A 15,449-nucleotide genomic window follows, 5' to 3' on the forward strand; every position below is an offset into this window, starting at 1 on the left:
TGTGGCTAAGAGAAGAGATTTGACCCCGTGGCAGGGGGACCACTGAGAAGAGCTGAGTAGGGGGTCAGATTGAGAAGTGTGTGGCCTGGACTCTCCAGTTGACGCTTTTAGTTCACTTGAAGTATTATGGTTGTTGTGGTGTTGTTAGCTGACATTGAGTTGACTCTGACTCATGACCTTATGTACAACAGAACAAAATGTTGCCTGGTCCTGCATTATTCTCAGTTACCATCATGCTCCAGCCCATCATTGCAGCTATTGTGCCAGTCCATCTCATTGAGGGTCTCTCTCGCCCTCACTGGCCCTCTACTTCACCACACGATACCCTCCTCCAGTGACTGATCCCTCCTGTTGATGTGTTCAAAGCAAGCGAGTCACACAGTATTCTGTTGTGATCCATAGGTTTTAATTGGCTAATTTTTCAGAAGTAGATCACCAGACTTTTCTTTCTAGTTTGTCCTAGTCTAGAAGCACCGGGAAACCTGTCCACCGTGGGTGACCCCGATGGTATTTGAAATACCAGTGGCATAGCTTCCAGCATCACAGCAACACGCAAACCACCACAGTATAACAAACGGACGGATGAGTGGTAGACATCTTTAATTCACTTGAAATGTTATGATTAGGCCTGGCTTTATTCATATTGAAGCATGAACATGTATATGACAGCCATATGCATGTGATTTTAGGGTTATTAACTATTCTGGAATGTTCTAACCATTGCTTAGTTTTACATAACAGCCTTGAGTAACTAGAATGCTTTGGAAGGAAGCCTCTCCTGGTTAAACTGAGGTTTTATATCCATTTGTGGTCAATCATGTTGGAAATGTTTCTAAAATGCATGAGTGTGCCTTTGGGGAGGGGTGCTCAGTATGCATTTTTATCCTTTAGTGATGGAGACTTACTTTTTTTTGTATGTTGGGGGCTCAGGATACATTCTTTTCTAGAACTTTACACAGAAGATGTGAGTAATCGAGCTGATTCTGAAGTGTGGATTCCTCAAATGCGTTCTGTGGGTGTGTTTGCGTGTTTTTAAAATAATTCTTAATGGTTTGTTTCTGCTTATTTGTTATGTTGACTAATTTTTTTTTCTTTTAGAAGTAGCAGAAGTTTTATGATGGTTCTACAAAGTTTAAATACACGTTATTCCAATAAATGGAAATGTGTAATTGCAAAGCAGTGTCATTAACCTTGGCAGACCCATGAGTTCTGAAACTTGTTTTTATCACCTTTAGCTTTTTCTTATCTCTCTCCCTCTATTTCTTTCTAGGACTCAAGGTCTTCCCTCTCCTCCCCAACGGCCAGCCAAACCTGATCTCAGCCCATTCTTTGACATTTGAAATTCATTTTTAGGACTTTAACCCAGGGCTTTGAACCAGTTCCTTCTCGTTTGAACCCCCCTGCTGAGAATGTGAATTTGTAACAAGGTCCCAGCAAGTTATACATAAGAATCACCCAGGGGCCTTGTTAAACTGTAGATTTTGACTCCGTATATCTGGGAGTGGACATCCTCAGCAGGGAACTTGTTAGAAATTCACATTCTCAGCAGGGGAACAAACCAGTTCAAAGCCCTGCTGTAACCTTAACATATATTAATGAAAATAACTTATATTTAGCTCCTTACATCTCCCAGCAATAATTGCAGTTAGCCTTTTCCTTATTTTTGGTATGAGAAGCTTTATATCCTGCTAAAGGAATTTCCGGACCTATAGTTTTGGGTAGGGATATTTTTAGTTGTGAGCTTATTCCAAGAACCCTTAGAATCACGTCACTTTGTAAAGTGCTGCTGCAGCTGTCACTCAGGCAGGAGACTACCAGCATAATGGATAACCTTTGCACATGACCATTTCTGAGGTCATTCCAGAAAGGAGCAGCTTTGTTTTCTCAACTAAGTGAGAGACTTGAAAGAAAATCAGTAAAACACAGTTCCCCTGTGTGTAGAGTTGTCCATTCTGGAATTGTATTTGCACTGGATCTAATTGAGCAAACATTCATTGAAGGGCAACTGTGTGTAGTTTAAACTACTATACCTAAAACATCCATTGCCATGGAGTTGATTCTGACTCATAGTGACGCTATAGGACAAAGTAAAACTGCCCCATAGGGTTTCCAAGGCTGTAAGTCTTCACAGAAGCAGACTACCACATCTTTCTCCTGTGGAGTGGCTGGTAGATTTGAACCACCGACCTTTCTGTTAGCAGCCGAGTGCTTAACCACTGCACCACCAGCGCTCCCTAAAACCTGTAGTAGTTGTCAAAACAAAACAAAACATCTGTTCCTCTTCTACTCTAAGATACGTAATGTATGAAGAAACAGATGGTGAGTGTGTGACCAGTGTAGAAGGACTCTAAAATTCTGGACCTTGGAAGTATTTCTCAGGATGCTACATGTATGGAAAAAAAAAGTTCTGTGAACAAGTAAATTTGAGGAAAGGTGGGTTAAGTGAAGTTGGACAGGGTTTTTTTTTTTTTTAAAGCTGGAGCTCCAAGATGGGGAGGATGTATATAGTGTTTCCCAAATTTATTTCACCACAGGTTCTTTATTTTTCTTGGAGCATCTCAGGAAACTGGTGTTCCCTGGAGAACACACTGGAAGATGCTGTACTAGACTGCAGAAGTGTTTGTTCTGTCTTCTTAGGGGGCTCTTTTATATTGGTGTATATGTATTTATTGTTCAGAATCAGAAAACTTTAAATGTTGTGGTAAATAGATCCCTGCTAGTAATTTTCTCCATTGGTTAAAAGGAGCGTGCTTGTATTTCACTTGGATATTAGTGAGGTTTTGAAGGGGCTGGGATCCAAAGGTGATGGTGATGATGATAACTACCATTGAATGAGCTCTTACTTGGTGCCAGGTACCATGCTGAGTATTTCCTTTGCAGCCTCATTAGCGGGAGGCAGGAATTAGCAGCAGTTTTATGGATGCGAGGGTGCCTTGCCCAATATGCCGTTTATGAAGTGCTAACAACATGCCAAGCATTTTTTTTTTTTTTAAAGACGATGACTTTTGGATTTTGAGAAAATTGTAGATTCATATGCAGTTTTAGGAAATAATGCAGAGAGCTTCTGTATACCCAGTGTTCACCCACTTTTCTCTAGTGGTAACATCTTGCATAACTAGAGTACAGCATCACAACCAGGAAATTAACATTGATGCCATCCATGAGCCTTACTTAGATTTCATTGTCTGCACACGCACTCATTTGTGTGTATATGCATGCGCATGTGTGTGTGTATTTAGTTCTATGCAGTTTTATCACATGTGAAAGTTTGTGTGGCTGTCACCATGGTCAAGATACAGAACAGTTCTGTCACAAGGATTTCTCATGGTGCATTTTTTTTTATAACTGCAGCCAACTCTCCGCCTCTCGCCCCCCACAATCTCTGGCAATGACTAATCTGTTCTTCATCTCTGTAATTTTGTAATATCAAGGATGCTATGTAAATGGAATCATACAGTATGTAACCTTTTGAGATTGGCTTTTTCACAGGCTGGCCACTTTGAATATACTGTTTCTAGTCTTTACATCAGTCATACAAGGTAAAAAACCAAACCAAAACAAAAAAACCCTGTTCCTGTCGAGCTAATTCCGACTCATGGTGACCCTGTGTGTGTCAGAGTAGAGCTGTGCCCCACAGAGTTTTCAGTGGCTGATTTTTGGGAAGTAGATCTTCAGGCCGTTCTTCCAAGGAACGTCTTTTTGATTTGGGTAGACTCTCAAACCTCTGGGTGAGCTTGAACCTCTGACCTTTTGGTTTAGCAGCCAAGTATGTTAACCATTTGTGCCACCCAGGAACAACCCATTGCTGTAAAGTTGATTCCAAATCATGAGTGACCCTGTAGGACAGAGTAGAACTGCCCCATAGGTTTTCAGGGAGCGGCTGGTGGATTTGAACTGCTGACCTTTTGGTTAGCAGCCAAGTTCTTAAGTACTACGCTGCCAGGGCTCCCCTCTACCAGGTTAAAAAAAAAATTTTTTTTTTTTCCTACCAGGTAGGAATTATGAATTCTCTTTCATAGATGAGGAAATGAAGCCTCTGAGGTAAAGTGACATGCCCAGTGCTACATAGTAGTGGACCTGAGAGCCAGGAAGGAGCCCAGGTGACCTGACTGGATCTTTGGGGTCATTTCACTCCAGCTTGACCCTCCTCTGGGATTCACATTCCATTCTTTCACATACACAAGTCTACTTTTCTCTTCCTCTGTGCTTGAAACCAGGTTTCTTAAGCTTTTTTTTTTTTTAGAAAACCTTAACTTTTGAGAGAGGAAATTGAATCACGTTATTATGTCAGAAGTGCAGAGAATGTGTATTTTTTCTGTCCAGCTCTGTTTTGAGCGTGCTACCATTTTCAGAGTTTTCTGGGCTGACCTTTATCACCTTGGTTTTCCTGACACTATAGCACAGATGATAGAGATGGCTGTAACAGGTTTAAATGCGGCAAATTCTTGCACACCGTTTCTTGAGTCTGCAGCATACCCAAGTGGCGTGCTCAGCCTACTAGCTTTGGTTACTGTGGTGCTAAACGTATACTCCCAGATCCTTTGGGACTTAAGTCGCTGCAAACAAGAAGCTGTCAGTGCACTTAGGGATGGGGTGGGAAAACAGAACACATAGATTTCTGTGAATCACAGTAATGCCAGATGAAATATACTTAGGAGAAAATTTCAGTGCTGGAAAAGGATGAAGCATTTAAAAATCTCTGTGTGGGATGCAGTTTTTAACAAGATTAGGAACCAGCCAGCAAAATGTAATTTCCTGTTGATCACTGAACCTCCTCAGACATGCTCCTCTCTCAGGATCTGTGTACTCGCCATTCCCTATGCTCAGAAAACTCTTTTCCTCCATATAGCCGCAAGACTTGGCTCACTCCCTCACATTCTTCAAGTCTTTGCTCATGTGTTACCTTCTCACTGTAGCCTTACCTGATATTTAAAATTGTAACACCCCCACCCCCACCCTCACCCTCACCCCACCCCCCTTCTTTTTCTTCAGCATCTACAGTGTCATAAACCAGTTGCCATAGAGGTGGTTCTGACTTACGGAGACCCTGTGTGTTTCAGAGTAAAACTGTGCTCCATTGGGTTTTCAGTGACTGTGATCATTCGGAAGTAGATTGTCAGGCCTTTCTTCCGAGGCGTCTCTGGGTGGATTTGAACCGCAAGCTGTCGGTTAGTAGCCAGGTGCTTAACTGTTTGTGCCATAAAGGTCTATGTCTTACTTATGTGATTACCTGTTGTTTCCCCTGCTGGAATGTAAGCCTCTTGAGGGCAGGAAGTTTTGTCTGTTTTGCTCACTGCCATATCCCTAGCCTCTTAGAATAGTACCTAGCAGGTATTCAATATGAACAAGTATTACTTGAATAAGAATGTTTTCAAGAGTCAAGATCCGTTTGAATTAAGTTGACCAAGAGTGTTGTTTTGTAGCACACGAGAGAAAAATCATGTCTGCAGAAGCTGGCTCCTGGTAAAATGTTCCACTCATTTAAACATGTTGAGTCAGTTCAATACAAATGTGTTCTCTCTTTTGCCTACTAACATGTTTCTAGAAGTGACTTTTTCATTGGAAAATAATGGACTTTGGGGGAGCTCTTTCAGATGTAAAGGAAATTAACCAGCAGATCTAGGTAATTGAACCTTGCAAACTGTAGAAATGTTTATACTTCTGCCAAATTGAAGCGTGAGTTCAGTGTTCGCATAGCCACCTGTGTAATTACTCACATTAGCATTCCGGCATGTATTTGCTGAGCTACACTCTTCAATTTTGCAATAAAAGTATTTTCACATGTTGCCTGCTACTGTGAAAATTGGTTTCCCACATACATTTGGGAAAACTTGTGCTAGAGTTTTAATTTTGAGGTAGTGGTCTAGTGCTGTATAACACTGGCTTTCTTGGTAGAAGTGGGAATTTGTGATCTAAATCAAATCTTGGTTTGAATTTTTTTTGGGGGGGCTGTTTTTGTTTTGTAAGTGTTAGGAATAGAAACAGAAATAAATATTGCTCTAAGGATAGATTGAAGTAATAGATGCTGTGATTTTAAAAGAAGAAAACAGTGTTGGCTTTGACATAGTTGGGCAGGGCTCATGGGACTGTCTTCTTGGGACTGTTGTAGTGGTTTGGAGGGTGACAGCAGATGAGCAGGAAGTGAGGGGGCTGCTGCTGTGGCTGGGCTAGTATAGGAGCAGGGGAGGGCTAGCACCTTCTCCCTTCCTCTGTGCCCCAGAGCTTACAGTTATTTTTGGTTGTGTGTGCCTTTCCTGTCACTTGATCGTGTATGAGCTTAGAATGACCAAGAAGATGATACGGTGTGGAGAGGAAGAAGTTAAGGGAGAATGTTAATGAAGCAAAGAAGCAGTTTATGTTTAGAGACAGGCCTCACGTGTGAACACTTGACCTCTGAACAACCCACCTTTCCTTCATGATGTCCCAACCAACCAGCCAACCAGTTGCTGCTGTCACATTGATTCTGACTCATGGTGACCCCATATGTGTCAGAGTAGAACTATGCTCCGTAGGTTCTCAATGACTGATTTTTCAGAAGTAGATTGCCAGGCTTTTCTTCTGAGGCACCTCTGGGTGGACTTGAACCTCCAGCCTTTCAGTTAGCAGCTGGGTGTGTTAACCGTTTGCACCACCCGGGGACTCCTCATTTTGTACAGACACTCCTCACCACCCCCTTTCACTCACTGAAAGCTAAACACTGAGTAAAATCCTGAGCACAACTGTAAGGGAAATTCAGACAGAATTCAATCATTTAAGATGCCAAAAGTGGAGAACCCCAAGTCTTATCCTGATGTTCATTGGGGTGCTTGGAACACCTTCTGTTGTTAATAAAGGTATTGCTAAATTTAAATAACTAGCAGAGGTCAGACAGTGTTTATTTAATTTCTGAGAATAGTTGTTAGCTGCCTTTTTCCCAAGGGAAATCAGCTGAGTTGAGTTACTTAAATCACACTTTTTTCCATTTCATGAAATAATTTCCATTACCCTGCCCTAGAAAAAGTAGGCAGCTGCAGGGAGAAGGTTGAGAGAGAATTGTGAAGTCATTTTGGTTAAATTAGCTTAGTGCATCACTCATAGGACTCATTGAACAGACAGCTAACACCCCCTAATAAACACCTGCTGAATACAGATCAATGTTTTGTGCTCTTCCTTGAAGGGACAAAGAAATTCAATGAGCACAAAGGTCGACACTCATTTTAGGGAGACAAAACAAACCTGACTTGAGAATCACACACAACGACAGGTGCAAGATGATATGATATATCCAAGGACAGACCAAAACCAAATCAAATCCGCTGCCATTGAGTCGATTTCGACTCATAGTGACCCTAGAGGATAGGGTAGAAACACCCCCATAGAGTTTCCAAGGAGCACCGCCTGGTGCATTTGAACTGCCGACCTTTTGGTTAGCAGCTGTAGCACTTAACCACTGTGCCACCAGGGTTTCCATCCAAGAACAGAAGAGCTATCTAATTGTTAGTTCTGTGAATCTTCCTATTTAAGCTTTAAATTCTCTAGTCTTTGCTGTAGTCGTCTGTTCACCCTTTGGAAATGGTTGAAATGTCTGGATGTGGAATTCATGAGGCTTTGACATGCTGACACCTTTGTTTTATGTATGGTTTCACGTAGATATCATTGCCCCTTGTCCCTGACTAATGTATTTTGTCCAATATGTCGAATTGGTCAGAATATCTTATATTGACCAATATATTGTATAAAACGGTGCAATTAATTGATTTATCGTAAAGCATTATAATTACAATGACGGAATTCTGTTGGTAGGGTTTTGTTTTTGCCCTTTTAGCAAGGAAAATTTCATATGGTCCTATTTACCAGTTAATTTGGCTGAATTCAAAATGCAAAAGGCCTCTGCAGATATCCTGGTCTAAACTGTTTCTGGAACCAAGAGAAGAAGGGGAAACAGAGGCCAGAAGGACCACAGGTCATCGCAAGAGCCAGACCTGGAAGGTGGTTCTTCCCACTGCAGTGGCACTCCTTCATCCAGCCTCAGTTTTCCTGAAACCTGGAGCTACAGTCCAAGCCATGATGGTGTGGTGGGGACTGGGGTCATTATGGAACACCTACGGTGTGCCAGGCTCTTGGCTCCAGCCAAGGTTAGATTACACATTCTATTTCTGCTAAAATGGAGAAGCACAAGTAAGCAAGTTTATCTCAATTTTTAGGAATCTCTCCTTAGGCTCAAATGAGTAAGTCTGGTGTCTATACAGGGACTTTGTTAAAGGCTGGATTTAAATATTGAGTGGATCTGGCTTAGACTGTGTTTTAGGGAACGCTTCTTGGAAGTTCCAGATGGGGAACTCATTATAACCCAGTTTTACCGGTAGCATGGCCCTACGCCATAGACACCATTTGAGCATGGGAGCAATGTTTACTGTCTGTGGCTTTAGCTTTATTCTCGACCCATTGATTGTTCTTGCAGTCTACTTAACATTTGGATGTAATGCTGGATTTTGATGACTTTTTTTTTTTTTTTTGAGTTATTTCAGAAATTACCACGGCTGCTTTGAGGTTAATCAGATGCTTAAGACCCCTGTTTCCACGCAGCTCTGCTGCTACGTATTTATAACACCACAGCTGTCTGAGTCTAGCTTTGCTCCCCACCCCCGCCCCTTTCCATCTGCCCACCTCTCACTACTTCCTCACTTGTGACACTGAGGCGAGGTGGCAAATTCCCAAATAAGCTGCTAATTTCCCGCCCTTGCATGGGCTGGGCCTTTGGTTCATAGTAGCTTCTTTCACCGGGAGAGCTTTTCTAGGCCAGAAACCAACCCTGGGGGGTACTGCTCTGTATGAAGTGCCGAAGCAGCCTCTGGGGCTTGCTTTGTATGGCTGGGTGTTGATTTTTCCCTTTGACTTGGAAACTTTTGCTGGGAAATTGAAAGGTGCTTTCATATTAAGCAGCTGTGGCTCTCCCTCCCGTCCACTCCCTTGCCTTTTTTCTTTTAATTCAATTTTGTTTTTGGTGGAAATGTATACATCAAAACATGCTCCCATTTAACAATTTCTCCACGTATTATTCAGTGACATTGGTTACATTCCTTATAGGGTGTCAACATTCTCATTATCTCTGCGTGCATACACATGCACGGACACACATATGGTTCTGACAATAAAAAAAAAGCCTTTAAGAATTTGTGGTCAGCATATAGGTGTGTGTATGTATGCATATGTAGAAAACAGAACATTTGCCATTTCACCATTTTTTACCTGTACAGTTAACGGTGACATTACTTACGTTCATCATGTTATGCAACCTTACCACTATTTCCAGATTTTTCCATCACCCTTAAACAGAAGCGCAGTGTCCCCTAAGCAAAGAACTCCTTTGTTTTTAAAGCTCAAAATCTTATTTGAAGAGAGAAGGTAGGAAGGCTGTAGCCAAGGTTTCCCTGTTTATGATGGGTGCTGCCTACCTTATGGAAACCTTCTTCCTAGCGGTGGCTCCAGTCCTGGCCTTTTCCCATATGTGTACCATCCACTGGGAGCTGGTGTTCGTGGCCACCTCTCTTAGATAGAGCTTAGCAGACTCTCTCTCCAGTGCTGCCACAGCAAGCTGTTACAGTAAGCATAAAAACAAGAATAAAATGCCAAGTTTCTTTCTCCTTGCCATCCCCATTAGAAAACAGTGATAAAGTATGTATGCATTTAATTACTGTAATTAAACATTTGAAACCAGCTCAGTAGGGGACCTTAATGCTTTTATAACTATGGTATATTTATTTCAGAACTGGGAACTGGGCGCTTCTGTTTCACTCAAGACCTTCATCTCTGTGGGGGTAGGAGAGAGAAATTAAAGGAGGAGAGAGAGTGTTTGTTTTAACCACAGCTCCAAGGTTCTGTAAGAGTGGTTTTATTACACATGTATTAGAGTGGAGCAGATCAACCTTTCCATCACTCTTTGTTGTCGAGTTGATTCCGACTTGTAGCAACCCTCTAGGACGGAGTAGAACTGCCCAATAGGGTCTCCAAGGCTATAATCTTTATGGAACCAGACTGCCACATCTTTCTCCTGAGGTGTGGCTGGTGGGTTCAAGCCGCCATCCTTTGGGTTAGCATCTGAGCGTTTAACCACTGCGCCACCAGCGCTCCTACCTTTCCATCATCGTGTTTATTTTTGTGGGTGGGTAGTTTCAGGATGAGCGCAGTTGTCAAATATAAAGACACAAAAAGTCTATTAAAAAAGAAACATGGAAAATAGTTGTGAACTGTATGACATGCTTGCTCCTGGAAGTGAAATACTGGAATGTTGTGTATTTTGTACCAGACTGATGGAGTCCTACAGTCACTGTGTTTGCATGGGATAATGGAATACTATGAGTGTTTATCTGCCTCGGAGTTGCTCCACCCCAGGAGCTGTTAGGAAGTGGAAAGACTAAAGTGCCAAGTGAGGGTTGAACCAGGGCACTGCTTAGTCACTAAGCCAGATTTATTGAGTACCTTCTGGGTGAGCGGTAGTGTGTAATTTAAAGATATTATCCGAGCTATTAGGAGCCCTGGTGGTGCAGTGATTAAGCACTCAGCTGCTAATTGAAAGGTTGGTGGTTCGTGGTTCGAACCCACCAGTGGCTCTTGGAGAGAAAAGACCTGGTGATCTGTTCCCAGTGATCTGCTCTCGTAAAGAGAAGAGCCTAGGAAACCTTAGGAGGCGGTTCTACTCTGTCTTAGAGGGTGGATATGAATCAGAATTGACTCCACAGTACACAACAGCAACGACATCATTCTTGAAGTCAGACAGACCCAGGGCAGAATCCTGGCTCAGCCACTTTCTCGCTGTGTAGCCTTCAGCATATTTAACATTTTTACATCTTAGTTTCCTCATCTCTAAAGTTGGAAAATCTTGAGAATGCCTACCGGTAGGACTATTTCAAGAATTAAATAAGATAATGCAGACAAAGCATTTAGCACAGCCTTGGCTCATTAAGTGCTGTTTGTTGTTAGTCCCTCACCATTACTACTTGTATACTGAAGTAATATATGGTATGAGTCCTGCCTTCTAGGAGCTTACAGTCCACTTGGGGCCATACGGCACATATAGAGATTCAGAACCTATGTAATGCAGTGTGTAATTGTTACAGAAATAAGGTAAGAGAGAGGGAATATCAACTTGCTGTCATGTGGATGGGAGAGACTTTTTATGGAGGAGTTGGGATCGGGGCTGCCATGTTGCATGGCTTCGGGAACACCATTCACATCGTTGTCTTTGAGAATAAGTCTCTCTGGAGGGGTACAGTTGTACTAGTTGGGATTCTGAATGGGGCTGTGAAGGATGACTGGAATTTGGGTAGACAGAAGGGGGTGAGGGTGGGCTTGGTGGGAATAAACTTGGTTCTTTCAGAGAATGGTAAGACCTCCCAGCTGCCACTGGGGATGAGTAGGCAGACTGTAAGCTTGCAGTGGCTCCAGGGCTTTGCTGCTTTCCAATTAATGGATGTTAGATGGAATGAGGAGTCCCAGGGTGGTGCAAATGATTAATATGTTTGGCTGCTAACCAAAGGGTTGGTGGTTGGAATCTACCCAGAGGTGCCTCAGAAGAAAGGGCTGGTGATCTACTTCCAAAAAACCAGTCATCGAAAACCCTGTGGAGTACAGTTCTACGCTGACACACGCGGGGCCCTCAGGAGTAGGGATTGACTCAAGGGCAGCTGTTTTTTTTTTGGTGGAATGGTGTCATAGACACAGGTCAAGATGAAATTCCTTTGTTCTCACGTTGTCTTAATTTAGTCTTCTTTTTATAAAACTGGGATTGCTGTATTTCCATAAGGATACTTTATTTTGTGATAGCCTAGTGGTCTGACGAAGTGAACGAAAAGGTTCGCTTGCTCTTTGTGCCATTTTTTTCTTCTTTAACATTACTCAGACCTCATTTTGTCAAATACCACATTTACTCAATATGTCAAGAAATCGGAATCAAGGTGTTGCATGACCTTATACCATGGGTCTATTTTATATAGCCTTAAATTTCATTTTAATGTCTTTATGCAGTTTTTTTCTTATCTCTATAGGATTTATTCTGCTCTTTAAGGACTCAAAAGTCTTTAAGTATATCATGGCATAAATCAAATGGCAAGAAGGGGCAGGGGGGTGGGGGTGGGAGATAATGATCAGAATCAGCCCAAAGCTGATTCCTGTGAGGTAGAGGTCAGACATACCTCTACTCTTCAGCCTTTTTTTTTTTTTTTTTTTACCAATTCTTACACCAGCTGTCCCTCCCATGGCACCATCTACTTCTCTTCTGGGTTTGATAATCCATTACCATGGCCACACAGAACTCACAGACCATATTTAAGAGTTAAGTGGTTTTTAAGAAAGTAACAGGGTACTCAGGATCAGAATCAACAGGCTACAATTCAGGATCAGGATCAGGAAGCATGTAGACAAAGTCTCCCTTCTTCAGTGTAGGACAACTGTCTTAGCTCCTCTTGGGTGTACAGGCCTCCTCTTGCACCCCTTCCTTGCCTCTTGCTGTCTTCAGTGTATAGCCCGTGACCCGTGGTATAGCTCTTTTAGGAGGTTTCTTGCCCCTCTCTATCTGTTGCTTCTCTCTTGCCTTTTCTTCCTTCTGCTTCTTCCCATCTCAAAAGCCTCTGTGGGGTTGCTGCTTATATACACAACTCCTTGTCAATTTCAAGGCATGCTCCCTCCCAGCAGGGGGCCACAGGCTGCCCAGTCCCCTCTCAGTAGGCCACAGATACTTCATTTACATAGTAGGCTACAGATACTTCATTTGCATAGTCTGTTGATCAATCCCTGCAAAGTGCATACCAATCACAGGGCAGGCTACAGTCCAGGACCAGACAAAAAATGTCCAGCTAGTGTTGTTTACAGCTTACCCAGGAAATGTCAATCAACATGGACAAAAGTAACAAACCTCTGGGGTAGAAAATAGGGCAAAGGTTAACTCCTCAGGGTTTAGGGAAAAAATTTCTTCATCTGTTTTTCCTAAGAACCAAGGTGAAGGGCCACATAAAGGGACTCATTTCAGTACACATGGGAACATTTAAATGTGATGTAATAGTTATTATTGTTGTTAGTTTTTGTCAAATGAGTCCCTGACTCATGGTCATATCATGTACAATGAATGAAGCGCTGCCAGGCCCTGTGCTATCCCCATGATCAGCTGGGGATGGGACCGGTGTGATTTCATTGGCTGATTTTCAGAAGTACATTGCCAGGCCTTTCCTTCCAGTTCTTCTTAGTCTGGAAGCTCCTGTTGAAACGTCTTCAGCATCATAGCAATACACAAACCACCACTGACAGACGGATGGTGGCTGTGCATGGAAGCTGAGAGTTCCACCATTGAACCACCAGTGTACCTCTGATGGTAGAGTAGAAGAGATACAAGGTCATTCCCTAAGTACAGGAACGGCACGAGAAAATGAGGCCTGATCCTTTCACCAACAAAATGCAAGAGAGGTGGAGGGAGAGAGGGAGAAGACAGGGGAAGAGATGACATAACAGCTTCAAGATGAGAAAGACCTGGGCTCAGGTCTGGACAGAAAAGTCTTTGGCAAGAGGGAGGGCTTTCATCTCTTTCTAGTCTACATAATTATACAGTGTATCTAAAAACTGCTTTTGAATAAAGGGGTTGATTTTATTGAGGTGAGAGGAAGTACTTGAGTTGAGACGAGGGAAGAAAATTAAAAGACACTCATGTTTTTCAAATGCACCTGGCAGAGTATATGCCAACGATGTAAACATTAAAATATAGAAATGGTAGCCATTTATATATTCTATAAAAATATGGAAGAAAAACCTTTTTTGTTTTGCCAAAATAGTGGCTTGTTTTGAAGTACAGGGAAATTCTACTTTGTCTCTTTGGGGTCATGATGAGTCAGTCAGCTGGTGAGAAAAAGGTAGGCTGGGATTGTGGTATTTGAGTGTGCCAAGAAATGTCTATATAAGGTTTTAAACACACCCCAGTGTAGAAGAAAAGTAATATGCCTGTTCAAAGTATTTCAGCAATGAAAGACAAAAATAATGTTTCCAAAAGTTCAAATAGTTTCCACAAATATATAACAATCCTTAGAGCAGAGTGTAAGGTTCCTCTAGTGACATTAATTGAGTCACTCTAGTTGGTGGGATGAAACCTATGCTTAAAGCCATTGGTATTAGTATCTTGGTATTTTCCCTTCAACAAGATAGTCTTGATAAACGTGCTTTCTTTTTGTGTCTTGCTTTTTTGTGGTCAGATTACCTTGTGTTCTGAAATAGAAAAACTATGGCTAACATAAGGAGCCCTGGTGACACAGTGGTTGAGTGCTTGGCTGCTAACTGAAAAGTCGGCAGTTCAAACCCATCAGCCAGCCATTCAGGGGAGAAAGATGTAGCAGTCCGCTTCTGTAAAGATCACAGTGTCGGAAACCCTGTGGGACAGTTCTGCTCTGTCCTATAGGGTTGCCATGAGTTAGAATCGACTCAGTGACAGTAGGTCACTGAGGTTTGGGGTTTGGAATATGCTGTCAAAACTTTTTGTTATGGAAAATGTTTTGAGAACAAGTTGTTACGGGAAGTTTTAAGATCTACAGAAATAGAATAGCATAATGAATACCCTCTCCTCAGTTCTTCTAAGACACTGAATTTCAGGGTGTTTGCTTTCAAGAAAAGAAAGCTATTTGTCCCAATGCAGTATTGGGAGGCAAAGCTTGAAGGGCAGGAAAATGACACGGGGACTTTTGCTGGTTTTTGCCAGTGTTGATGCTCAGTTCCACCTGTGGCCAACAGTGTGCAGCACCTGTGCCAAAGGTGACTGCCTCAATTAAGACACAGACCAAGAACTCCTGGGCAGCGAAATCCTTCCAAGCAGAGCATGTGTAGTTGTTTCTGCAGTGCCAGCCAAATGTACAATGTGACCTTGGGCTTCTGATTACTTTCTCTTCTACAGGAGAGTGGGCTTGGACTCGAGTGTCCGTTAGGTGCTGTTGTCACTGCTCTGACCCAGCCCCCTCTTCTCTGTCCTCTGCTTAGGAGCTGTGTGTGCCTGCACCTTCTCTGCGTATTCACGGTTTGTTTTCCTTCGCGCTGGCTACTGTAAGCCATTTCTTCTTTAGATTTGCTTTCAGATGTTATCGCTGCAGCAGAGAATCCAACAATGTGTAGCTCCCACCTCATCTCCCGGTTCTCGGGGATGTCTGGACCTCACTGCTCTGAGGCATTACATGAAGGTCCCCAGCAGGTCCTGTCTTAAATAACGAGTATAAATTTTGTAATCATTGCCAATAGTGGACAGCATTTTGTTTTGCAGTCCGCTTATATTTATTTTCTTTTCCTCTAGGCAAGCTAATGTCATCATCTGCAAAAGTTTGGTTGCCCGGGACTCTTTAGGATAGGTGTGATAATATTCCATTTTGTCCAAGGATCCAGTAAATATTCATCGTGCTGAATACTTTGCTAGATACTGGAGATATTATGGTTAATAAGATAGTCTTCCC

At 42.4% G+C, this 15,449-nt stretch overlaps 2 protein-coding genes across 8 annotated transcripts in view; one reads left to right on the forward strand and one right to left on the reverse strand.

The window, feature by feature from the left end:
• LOC126076526 (cytidine monophosphate-N-acetylneuraminic acid hydroxylase) overlaps positions 1-15,449 on the reverse strand; it is a 509,905-nt gene that overhangs the window by 385,893 nt on the left and 108,563 nt on the right. For all 3 annotated transcript variants that reach the window (XM_049885113.1, XM_049885103.1, XM_049885123.1), the window contains exon 2: positions 9,435-9,574. In XM_049885113.1, the coding sequence (XP_049741070.1) occupies positions 9,435-9,496 (62 nt within the window). In that variant the 5' untranslated portion in view covers positions 9,497-9,574. The remainder of the gene's footprint in view (positions 1-9,434; positions 9,575-15,449) is intronic.
• The window catches only part of CARMIL1 (capping protein regulator and myosin 1 linker 1), a 398,843-nt gene that overhangs the window by 96,757 nt on the left and 286,637 nt on the right, over positions 1-15,449 (forward strand). The gene's annotated exons all lie outside the window — the stretch shown is intronic.

Source organism: Elephas maximus, chromosome 1 (assembly GCF_024166365.1).
Source record: "Elephas maximus indicus isolate mEleMax1 chromosome 1, mEleMax1 primary haplotype, whole genome shotgun sequence".
In the NCBI taxonomy this organism is placed as follows: Eukaryota; Metazoa; Chordata; class Mammalia; order Proboscidea; family Elephantidae; genus Elephas; species Elephas maximus.